The following is a 12,715-nucleotide window of genomic DNA, read 5'->3' on the forward strand; positions in this document are numbered from 1 at the left end:
ACTTTCGCGCCGCCATTGACTTGATATAAACGTAGTACATTTTGTGCCCCACACGCCACAACTTAATATCAAGTCATGGTTTTAACCAGGTTTGTATACGTGCTATTTTTGACGTGGCGTTGAGGACACTTTATTACTTCTTTTAAAAGTGTGAGGACACAAGTGGAATTTACTATAAGTATAGTAAAGCTACGTACTGTTAGAGTCAGACCAAGATAAGTTGGCAGCGATTTTGACAGCCTAGACAGAGCAAGTATTATTTTAAACGTCAAACTTGTATGAAATTATGACGTTTACTTAACACTTGCACCGTCTGGGCTATCAAAATCGCTGCCAACATAGCTTGGTCTGACTCTACTTATTCTGTGACATTAGTTAAGTTTCTATTGACGATTTCTTTCAAAGATTGCGATCTTGGCTAGACCCCCGGTCAGTAATAGGCGATTTACCATATATATCAACTAAGTACCTATTTCATTAGGTATAAACCCAGGATATCACCTTCCGATCTAGGTAGAAAAGCAATAAACGATGTTATCGCGGTGGTTATAAAAGTACCGTGGCGATAAGTGCTTCTAGGGGTATGCTACTTTGAACTTATTACCAAACAACTTTCTTTTGCCTAAGGATAGTACTTACAATAACCTAGTTGACCTGTTAATTGCCATGCTAATTAAGATGTAAGGACCATAAGCTATAACTGCTATAAGGTTATTCAATAATTGTTAACAGACATATATTTAATATACTTGTAAAAACTAACAATGTAAAAAAGTCTTGCAAGTCAAATTTAGACCTATATACGGCTACCACCAGTTTTGACATTGATCTACGTAACTTTCTATGCATCTCGCTCGTATGTGTAACTGTCGGATCGTATGGGTTACCATGGCAACACACTAATAATATTAGACTAATACCTTTCGAGAAATGGGCCCCAGTATTAGACTAATATTATTAGTCCACGAACTGTCAAGTCGTATGGGCTACCATGGCAACACATTAATAATAGATATTAGACTAAACTGTTCGAGAAATGGGCTCCTGAACTCAGGAACTAATGCTATATCGATAACAGTCTTTTCGCTTTTATTTTTCAAGAATTACCGTCCGATAGCGAATTTAAGTACTTAATAAGTATATAATTAATTGATTTTAATCGATTTATAATTAAATATCCAGTTATTTTATTACCGGGACCGATATATTAAATTGTCTATCAAATTCAAGATGGAAAATTTAAATTCCTATCTCAAGGACAGTTAGTGACTATTCATACAATTATGAATACAAATCTATTATTAATTTATATTCGATTATGTTTACGGTCAGTCATTTAAAATTCAATATAATAATTAAGGTTTATCGGTATTGTCAGGTTAAGTTATTACTTAACTAAGGTTAGTTAAGTAATAACTTAACGATACAAATGATGGCACATGATCAGATCAGAAGCCGTACCGCAAAAAACGAAAATCGAAATGCAAGATCTATTGCTCGAATATGCAAGAGCGACAGAGAGGCAGCTAAGCCCTCGGAGGTGGTAGGCCCTCAAAGGGCCAATTGCGAACCACATCGTCGTTAGTTCGTTGGTCTAATACGTCTATCGTTTAAATATGCTAGAGTGATGGCGACAGAGGCAGAAATTTCTATTTTCACGGCAGGCTTCCAGAAATCGTATTATTACACATTCCTGCCTTGTAGTCCGCCTTGCCGTCTGCCTCATTATGCAGGATTGTGTATGTTGTCGCGGACAGCTTGGCGTCCGGCAACACCCAAGCAGGATGCCTCTTGGGTCATGTAAAGCCTGCAAGCCCCGCCCACCCCTTGCAGTCCGCCGCGCAGGCCGCGTAGCCAACATTACAATCGTTAACGCTCCGTAGCGTAGCGTAGTCGCCTCTCTCTACCACTCTTCCATATTAGTGCGACTGTGACAGTTGCGTTTCATTCGCCACGGAACGATATGCACGTTGGCTACGCGGGCAGGACTGTCAGTGGCTTGCGTAGCAGGACTGCCAAGTAGCGATTACGACCGTGACCGTGAAATTTGATCAAATATCAACAAAACAACTTTTTTTTTTGAAATAGCACGTAACGCAATTACAAGCAGTGACACGAGAACCTACCGCAAAAACGTAAAGCGTAATTTTTTTATCTGCCTCTCTATCATATACAAAATCGATATAGAGGGGCAGAAGGGAAATTTAGATTTTTGTCTTTCGCGGCATGCCCTCTGGTGATGGCCATATAGTATGGCAGTATAGTGTGTGAGCTATATCCTGCTCGGCAGTCCTGCAAGGCGGACTGCAATGCAGGAATGTTAATAGGGGGCTTTATATTTAATCTTAAGGCTTCTACGGACCTTGCAATAAATGGCAAGCGATTTTAGATAATTGCTGGCATAAGTAGGAGCAACGAATTCAACCGATCGATCAAATGCAGTAATGAATCGCAAATCGCATGCGATTATCGGTGACGTTTGGAGAGGACATTATATTTTTTTACAATAACCGCATCTCACTTAGCATTATACTAGCCACTCAATTGGTTTGGTTTGGTAACTGTAGTTACCAGCTGTCACCCTTATTTTATTATAATAATGGAGGTCACTGAAAAATATGAAGCATGTGAGTGGCTAGTAGGTACATTTGATATACAATTTAAGTTTAATTAATTAAAAATGCTTTACAAGGTTGTGAATAGCGGAAACGTGAGTAAAATATCTTATCATAAAATCGTATTGTTACTCCCTTTTACAGCAGGTCTTACGGGTCTTTTGTATTTAATTAATTTTACGCACACATACTAATTAGTACTTTATTATCCGTACGAATTAAATGTAAATTACATCCCCGATAGTTTAACGGCATCTATCCAATTAACCTGTAGACCTCTCGTAATGCATTTTTCACTACACCAGCTCGTATATGCTCTCTCTATACTTCAAAAACAGATGAGAAAGTTACATTTTATCCACAAGAGTGCCAAAGTAATCTGACGCAAATTTTGAGTTGTTTCCTCGTGTTGCTGGCAGGATTGACTTAAGTGATGATTTTGAATGGAAAATACTTATAACGTTCATTTGAATTGCATTTGAAATGTTTTACAGTTTAGTATGGGGCGTTTCGCGCGTAGAGTACGATAGTCAGACTTGCCCTTTCTGATATTCGTATTGCTTTAATGCAATGTTTCTAAACAGATGGTCTGATGCTGTGAAGAGGGTGGTTAGCGGCAACATGCAGTGCGTGACCCATATGTCTCATGATCGCACACTATGGACATGGAGCATACCGACCGAAGAAGAGAAGAGTTCTAAACAGACATTTTATGCTCAAAACAAACCTGATCGACTGATTGTATTCATAAAATCTTGTCATCTAGCATTGTTCACATGACTTACTCTAAGAAATTGGTGACATCTCGCTTGCTGCACCGCGACCAAGCCACTTGGACGCTGTCCGCCTCAAACACCGGCGTCATGATGTGCAACGTCGACCCCTCTCGCCTGCTGCAGCCGATCTTCTCCGTGTCGTGGTACAGACCGAAGCTGGAACAACCATTTATTCATTAAAACTCAATATCTGGGAGACCGAGCTTTGCTCAGAAAACATATAAAAACTCAAAAATGCGCGTTTTCCCAGAGATAAGACCTAGCTAGATAGAGACAGCGATATATATAAGAATTGCTTATTTAAAGGTATAAGATATTCGTACCAAACATATTCGGGTCATACACAATACAGATACTATATGTTGAACGTAAACAAACAAAGTGAAATCTAACACAAAAATACATTAAAAATCCTTAATAACTATTAATTTCCTAACTGCCTTAATTAAGAACACAGAAAGTAGGCTCCAGTATCCTTAAACCTTTGAACGCTTTATGTCATAAAGACAAACATCACTCAAATGCCAAGATCCCGGGCGCAAGAGAGCTAATGTAAACCTTCTTCGTGTTGGAAGCCGATGTTGCTCGAAGTAAACCTTATTCGAAAGTGTGCAGGCTTTGACAGCGTCCGCCATGACACATATAGGTGTTCCTGGCGCTGTGGGCACGACTAGCAACGACGCCTTTAGGTGTTCTTGGCGTTGAAAAGGTTAATAGTCACACGAACTTAGCCAAATTAGAGCAAGTAGAAGTTTTACAATACTCTATTTTCTTTGTATGGCTTTTCTATGGGATTTGTATGCATTGTTACAGCCAAATCAGTGCAAAGCTAATGTGGTCGGAGCCTATTCATCAAGAATCTATATTAATAAGGTCAGCTGCACAGTTTGACCCAACAACAATAATAACAAGAAGTATTTTATTCATACAACAAAAATAGAATTATCACCGGTTAATAACATTTAATCGTTATGTCATTGTATGTCACAATGATACATTACATCGTTTATTGCTTTATTGATGTAATTATCAAGCGTGATGGTCACACACGAACGGTCGGCCGTGGTTAATAACTACCGTCGTCCACACTAGGGCATCCAATAGCAGACGATTCTCAATACCGGTATTGAAATATTGGTCCATAATACCGGAATTCTGGAATGAATACCGTTATTGAACATAACCGCCAAAAATCTTTTTTAAATAAAATTAGTAAAATAGTCAATGAAAATGGTCTGTTTTTAATGTTTTCTTACACATAAGTATACAAATTATTATCGTAATCTATGCATTTTCCGTAACAATCCCATATTTCGATATTTAGTCCTCTTCAATTTCGGAATTGTAATAAAGATAAAGATAGTTTATTTTCTAAGTAGGCATATTACATAGCGCTTATGAACGTCAAATAAAGCTACGACGACTCAAACCCTACACCTCTGACCCGAGAAGATTATCGTAAATTTCGTATATATCGTAAATATCAGTTGAATATTCCGGTATTTCAGGATTCCGGAATTCCGATATTGAACCAGAGTCTACACTGCATGTTAACTGACAAAAGTTAAACCTTTTGTCAAAGAGATAATGTTTACGATGGGTATGGCCAGTTGAGAGGGTTAGCATTTACACGTTTCTAAGTATCGTATGTAATGTAAATAATAAAGTAATTCATGATCGCCTAGGTTATCGGAATAGTAATTAGTTGGCACGCCGACGACATACTCGTCCATTGATAAATAGCTATTAGTTGTAAATAGCAACAACACACAACACGGTACCTACTTAATTGATGTGTTTGTCTTTACGTCTTGTATTATCGAGAATGTCCGTTACAGGTTCTAGAAGCACGATTTATTATTATGATTTTTTATTTTATTTTGACACGACCTTAAAGATCGCACGCGCTGATTTGTGCATGTTTTTTTTTTTTCATCTTTATTTAACGAGTTTAAAGACGATGCCGCTCAATAGTACACATCGAGAAGTGTTCTTACACTAAAACATTTAAAATCATTATTTTCGTCTTTGGATGCCCACCATCACCATACTGAACAGAGCTCTAGCCTCCCTTGATTTGTGCATGTGAAAGTGAAAGTCGTGCGTTGTATACGCCAATCACCAAGACGATCGTCAAGGTCGTATCAAACCGTAACAAGTTGTTAAATCTGAATCGGTCTCCAGGTTGAGCACGAATAGTTGAGTTTAGGCATCATACGTATACAAATTCCTCTTCATTTCTAGCACGAGTAAGAGCTCCCTTTGCCTGTCTTTTACGTTTTAGGGAAAGTTAGGTTTTGTCAAGTACGAGGGAAACTTGACTACTAACTTTACTAAATAAATTAGTTTACTAAAGAGCAATCTAATAATGTTTAATATCGATAGAGAAAATTACACCTTTCGTTTGATAAAATTATAATTATAATTAATTTAACCACTAATCAATCAATAAATGCTCGATATTAAAGCGTTCATCATATTTACCTTAAGTTATTAGACAGTTATGATGTAAACCAGAGCGAGAGACACCGACAACCATTCAAAAGCAGATAACAGGACCCTTCAATCATATCCTTTAGAACTTTCTTCAAGTCCTTTATCATGTCCTTTATTAGCCCATTCATTATTCTTTGCTCAAGATAAGCCGAGCAAAATACTTGTGTGGGCCGATAGCTCCACGTCAATGCACCTCGGCGCATTGTACTCTCCGAATGATGCATTCATGTGTCTAGAGTGAGTGAACGCGAAGGTCATTGCCTGGTGCCTGTTTGCACTTACATAATCGTGTTTGTATTATGATTATGCGAGTTGTCTAACCGCTCCTTGTGCTAGAAACAATTGTGTAATTTATCAGATGCGCTTATTAATTCATTTGTTTCCTGTTGCATTATACGTATAGCACGTCACGATTATTGATTGGTTTTCAGCATATTATCTTAGAAAAAACGTCTATTCTATTCTATGATTTGTTTTCGGCTCAGGCCCTAATCTGTTAAACTTGCTCCTTTTATGGAGAGGCGTTTAAGGCGCTTGCTAAAGCAACCATGTCGTTAAAAAGCAACTATCCTGAGATAACGAGTTTGAGTAATGTAGGACGATCGGTCGCCTCTTTCACCTGTGTGTGGCCTGTCAGGTAACAGAATAAGCTGTTGCATGAATTTGAACCATATAAATACTATTAAATAGGATGGTAAATTAAACGAGTTTGTTCCCGTTCTGTCAGTAGCGGTAGAGGAAATAAAGGCTTTTGTTTAACAGATTATGAACCGAACCGAAAAAAACATTTCATAAAATTCATACTAGGTGTAACAATACACGCAAAATGTGTTGGGATTTACACCTATTTTTGTCGCTTTTTAACTTTACGCCCAATATCTTGGGGAAGCAACAAGCACTTAATCCATGTTCAGTGGTGCGCTATATCATTCAGTACGAATCTGAGATTGAATCAAATTAATCTATGAATTGTCCCAGTAGTGAATTCGTAATGAGTCATATAAAACGGTTCTATTCTTGCGCCTAAAGTGTAAAAAGAGGTTAAAAATGCTACGTGATTAGTTGATTAACATTGCTGTACCCCTAGTGTAAATTTATTCGATAGCGTGACGTGACGTACGCGTTTGCGTTAAGTCTCATTTTTGTGTGGGATTTTGAGTTTACAAAACCTATCGAATAAATGTACACTAGGGGTTCTGAAGAATACAGTGTGTAACTCGATCTGAATGAAAGTAACCTTGATGCGGTCCGAACGTAGCAATAGAAGTGACTCAGCCGCCGTCCGCGGTCAAATGGATGCTGCATTATTTTCACACTAAACAAACTACCGCTTACCACTTAGTTACAAAATTCCAAAATATCGTAGATGCGGATACGTTACGTTTATAAATACGAGAACGCGCGATGTTCTTTTAGCACTAGATCTTTCCGCGAATAGTGATAGATCTAAGACATATGCTGCGTTTTGCAAGTGCCTAAATCTATATTCTATCTATTAGGTATAAATGCTTAATGATTAATTTTAGGCGCGTATTCATACAATCAATTAGGGGACTTAAATTTGCATTTGTGGTATAGAGTTACAAAATCATTTAATACCAACAGTTTATCAAGCTTGTCGCGATCTTAGGTCAGACTAGGTTAATTAAATTTTAGTATTTGTAAGCATCATTAGTTAAGGAAAATAACGTTAAGGTTTTTTTAGGTATACCTACTTCTGATAACTTTTTGTTCAGATATTATAATTAAAATTACAACACGTCACTTTACCTATATTATTTATCAAGCCGTATGCCTTCTAGTCACGTAGTAATATCAACAAAAAATGCGTTTAATAAGAAACCCAAGTCACATCCAAGACAAGCATTGCAAATCAGTACAAATAAATGGTACCTAGTTTCTCTATTTTTACATCTTCATCAACATTTCTTTATTAGAGTCACGTAGCGTATACTGATGAAATAACTAGACGTCCAGACTGTACAGTCAGCGTCAAATACTTTGTAGCAGTCATCGTGTCCAAATAGTTCGGTACACCATACTAAATATATGGTGTACCGAACTATTTGGCTACTTTAGTTGCTACAAAATATTTGACGCTGACTGTACGAGTAATATGCCAATTCGAACGTAACTGATATCAGAATGATATCTAACTGATGTCATTCAGATATCATGCATTTTTCTCGTACTTGTCCGCTGGGCCGAGACGCATGATAACTAAATAATATGATTCAAATGTCATTCTGATATGTGTACATTCGAATTGGCCTGTAAGACGTGAAAATTAATACAAAATCAAACAACTGTTCTTAGAGTTTTGTACCTATGCATTATTTAAAAATAGACATAGGCATCCAGACAACAATGCATCCTTTGCATTTTTATGCAATAATTATGTACACATTTTGAATTCCAGATTTGGTGTTAATCATTTATAATTTAAACGTAATATTGTCAATTATGGACTGAATTTTTGACGTGTTGAAAGATTAGGTCTGCTAAAGTAGATATTCTCTGGAGACTAACATCAACGGAAATGTTAGTAATACTGCCTTTGACTCCTGGACAGGATAGAAGATGATTTAGCTGTAAGAAGAACGTAAGGGGCAGTTGTGTTGTGCTTTATCTGAACACACTCTTGGTTCAGAAGCCAAGGTTCTTTTTGCATTAAGGAAATTGGAGTTCTCCTTTTCTGGCCTCTAAGCCTATGACCGACTAAACTAGTGAAGTATTAGGTGGTGATACTGACTTGTGTCCAAGCTCGTGCGTGATGGTGTGCGCCAGCATGATGCCGTTGTCCTCGTTGACGGAGCAGCTGCGGTCCGGGATGCACATACCGGCTACGTGCGCCACTCCCAGGGTGCTGTCAACAAATACATTTAGTTAATATCTACCTAGTAGGCTCAATGTGGAAAAGAATCGCCGCATCAATTGATAAGTTTGTCTTGCAGTGGATGGATTGAATTGGAAAGAATAAAAACTAATGGGCCCCATAGTCGGGGACAATACATGCAGTGTACACATTCAAGTCAGTTCCAGATATTTAAGCATCCTTTTTTATGCTGATTTGGGATACTTCTTGTGCACTAGAGCGATCGGGCTGTGTGTGAGGGAAGGTAGCCTTGGCAAAATCCGGGCCCTTTCGCGACCAGACTTGATTAATTATACTGGAAAGCTTCTACTGAGTTTGCGTTCCAGCGAGATCAATTGAGTGGCTTAACTTGATCTGGCTATGGTGAGAGATTCGAGCGATTATGGTGAGAGATGGAAGTTTTGTCGCTGGTTAATTATACCTAGCCTAGCCCTGAAGAGTCCAGCAAGAAACTTAGCTAGGTTCGACGACTATCAAATGTCATTTGAGCATTGAGTTTTACGCCACATCACTGGTTAAAGCGGAGAAGAGCGGGTCGCACCTTCGTGATATGGAATAACTATCATTTTGCATCGCTATCAGACATTGCTCATACTCGTAGTGAGATTAGCGAGTTGCAATTGTCATTGCTTTACAAATGCATCTAAAAAGGCAATATTACGAGAGCCACGTGACTTTAACCAAAATCGGTCGATCATCCACAAATAAACGCTGTTTACACTATAGTAACCGCGATAGTAAAGTGCGTACGTGTGTATGAGTTTATTAAATTTATTGTATGGGATTTATAGAGCCCGCCTTTCGCGAGCAGTGAGTCAGACGACGCTTATAGAAGTCTATTCCCGGCCGTCTGCTGCCCGCGATACGTTTACATCGATATGGGAAAAACGTTTGTTGCTAAACGAAATTGAGCCAGCTCTTTACTTTGAGTTTAAAGAACTTGACGCTACCTATACATTAGGTACTGTATAAATAAGTAAATATAGCCGAAATTAGCGTTCTTGAGCGCTCTTCTAATATAATGTTAATTTAACCTCGTAGTTCATAATAGATAGTCTAGAAGAAACCCTTTTATTTTTTAAAGTTTATTCTTACGTTTGTGAAAATATAGCATGTATTTTTAAGATTGGCACTATACAAAATTAAGAACCATTCAAATAGTGACGTTATTTGATTTTTTTTGTATTATGTATGTATTTTTATAAATGATTTTGTATTATGACACTGTGGTCCTCAAGGATTATTCAAATTGGATTAGATATAGGTATGTTAACGAGGAAAAATCATGGCACTGCAACTGCACCCATCTGAAGTACCTAATGGGCTCTCTAAAATGAGCGCGAAAACTAATTTAATATTGGATCATAGCAAAAAATTACTCTGCACTTACCATGTGAAATTTTAATTTTATTCTTTACTTTTAACATGACCCTTTACAATGTCGATTTAGTTTAGTTTTTTATTTATTTTAGTAGTAATTTAATTTTGTATATGCACTATCGGTATCGACTGCCTGAAATAAAAGCTTTTTTATTTATTTATATCAAACTCATACCATATTTAATGCAGGTAACACATAATCTAACCGAATAACCGTATTTGTCCAAATATCCGTGATGATTCGTAAACGAAAGTTACCCAGCCACACATCGGCATAATACTTTGTAACAAATCATGAAGTAAATTTTGCTGGCATTCCAAATGTGCCCCCAGGACATAATACACAAAGTGTTAACGCCCGTTAAACACAGGCGATCATTGAGTTCGATTTTGCAGCCAATTTTCGCCGCTGCCCCCAATAACCCACGCTTCGGTAATTTGCATGGCTAACTGCTCGGCGCTGACATGTAGTTAAGTTGTTCCTCGTATAATACATACTCAATTACTCATACATTCATCAATAATTTAAGAGCTGTCTAAGCTACAGTTTCGTCCACATAAATAGTAGGTGATGTCATATACATGCCATTTATGATATATGTCAGTCGAAAGACTCTGACTGCTCTTTGTTACTTTCTCTGTTGGCGTTATCAAACTAGCCGAATGCCCCCTTATCACGCACGATAGAACTACTCTCCTGTATATAATTACTTAATGGTCTCGTGCAAAGAGTTCGTAAATTAACATGATTCAACTTAGGCTAAGAAAGTAGAAACTTACAGATTCTTTGAACGGTATAGTTCGCCACAGGGCTCGGAAACCGGCTTAACTTCCAAACCGTAATCATCTAATCATGTACTTGGTGCAAGTTTCGGTCGAAAAACCGTTTTTTTTAAACCGGTTTTTATGATATCAAATTAACCGATTTAGAACAATAAAAACCCGTTTCTTCCTATGTCAGTGTCTTTATTTACGTGACACACCACTAGACCGATCGTATTTTTGAGGTTACAATAAAGTTCTTAAAACGTTCGCGTTCTTATAAAAGTTCGGAGGAAAACCGAACTAAACAGGTTTTTACCGGTATTTTAAAAAACGGTTCTGACTGTTGAGCCTTGGTTCGCCGACGATGTTATTAAGAATTTGCTGTAAATAAAGTTACTTGTTCGGTCGTGAAACTGATCGTAAATAACCGAGAAGTAATATTAATATGGCAGCAAGATGCAATGCTAGCCCAGTATGAGGTCTTAAGGTGATAGACATTTTTGGTGTAATAGTGTAATGTACATTCAGTGCAGTTATGCAACGCGATGACAAACAAGGAGGCGTATTCAGATTGTAATAACAGGTTATGAATTTGATCTGGATCTGTTATGGATATGATCTGCCATTCAGAAAAGTGGTTTCTGGTCGAACAAATTACACTTTTGTCACCGACTTTGATATCTATAACAAATTCAGATCCACTTTCCATCAAGTGTGAGCCAATCAATCAGTTTTTAAGTAAAAAAAAGGAAAACTATATTTCAACCACAATGTAAAAAACATAGTAAAAGACTACCTATGCTTTTTAGGGTTCCGTAGCCAAATGGTAAAAAACGGAACCCTTATGGATTTGTCATGTCTGTCTGTCCGTCCGTGCGTATCTCACAGCAACTTTTTTCCGAAACTATAAGAACTATACTGTTGAAACTTGGTAAGTAGATGTATTCTGTGAACCGCATTAACGTTTACACAGAAAAAAAAAACAATCAATTTTGGGAGAATACTTAGAACTGAAACTCAATTTTTTTTAAATATTTTTCTAAACTGAATAGTTTGCGTCAGAGACACTTCCAAAGTGGTAAAATGTGTCCCCCCCCTGGAACTTCTAAAATAAGAGAGTGATAAAACTAAAAAAAGTATATGATGTACATTTACCATGCAAACTTCCACCGAAAATTGGTTTGAACGAGATCTATTTAGTAGTTTTTTTAATACTTCATAAATGGTACGGAACCCGCCATGGGCGAGTCCAACTCGCACTTGGCCGCTTTTTGTTGTTTTCATTTGTACTAAAGGCGCTTTACTCATGCGTGCTCTCCTTAAGCTTTATATTTACGGCCCTTTTAAAAGGGTTTCGCGCGAATTTATAAATACATAAATAAAACTCATAGTAAATCAAAATAAAAAATTCCCGTGTTTCGACGGTATTGAGAATACGCCATAAATCTCACGGTTAGCCGCGTATAAATGTAAATAACTTCTATGGAAATATATTTTTTAATATTTCCGCGTACCAACGTGTTTTCAATTACGGGTTACTAAATATTTGTGCTTGACACATAGGGCCGGGACAGATGGATTGCCACCCGACTGTAACTTGTACGGGAACTGCTCGCCGACGTTGCAGTTGGCGTGCAGTCAGCTTGCAGTTCCCATAAAACTTGCAGTCGGGCTGCAGTCCGTCTGTATCGCCCGTTATCGTATAAGCGTCAAATTTGGTCATTAACTTTTTAGCCTGAAAATTCTGGTTATCATCTTGCGTACAACCTGATTATACTGATTATACGGGATGACATCAGTACCCCTAG

The 12,715-nt window shown here is 37.6% G+C and overlaps 1 protein-coding gene across 1 annotated transcript in view; it reads right to left on the reverse strand.

The window, feature by feature from the left end:
• The window catches only part of LOC133527089 (A disintegrin and metalloproteinase with thrombospondin motifs 7), a 150,870-nt gene that overhangs the window by 18,175 nt on the left and 119,980 nt on the right, over positions 1–12,715 (reverse strand). Inside the window, exons 8-9 of the mRNA XM_061863980.1 lie at positions 8,640–8,753; positions 3,401–3,547 (exon numbers count right to left, since the gene is read on the reverse strand). Of these exons, the coding sequence (XP_061719964.1) occupies positions 3,401–3,547; positions 8,640–8,753 (261 nt within the window). The remainder of the gene's footprint in view (positions 1–3,400; positions 3,548–8,639; positions 8,754–12,715) is intronic.

The sequence above is a fragment of the Cydia pomonella genome, chromosome 17 (genome assembly GCF_033807575.1).
Source record: "Cydia pomonella isolate Wapato2018A chromosome 17, ilCydPomo1, whole genome shotgun sequence".
NCBI classification, from domain to species: Eukaryota; Metazoa; Arthropoda; class Insecta; order Lepidoptera; family Tortricidae; genus Cydia; species Cydia pomonella.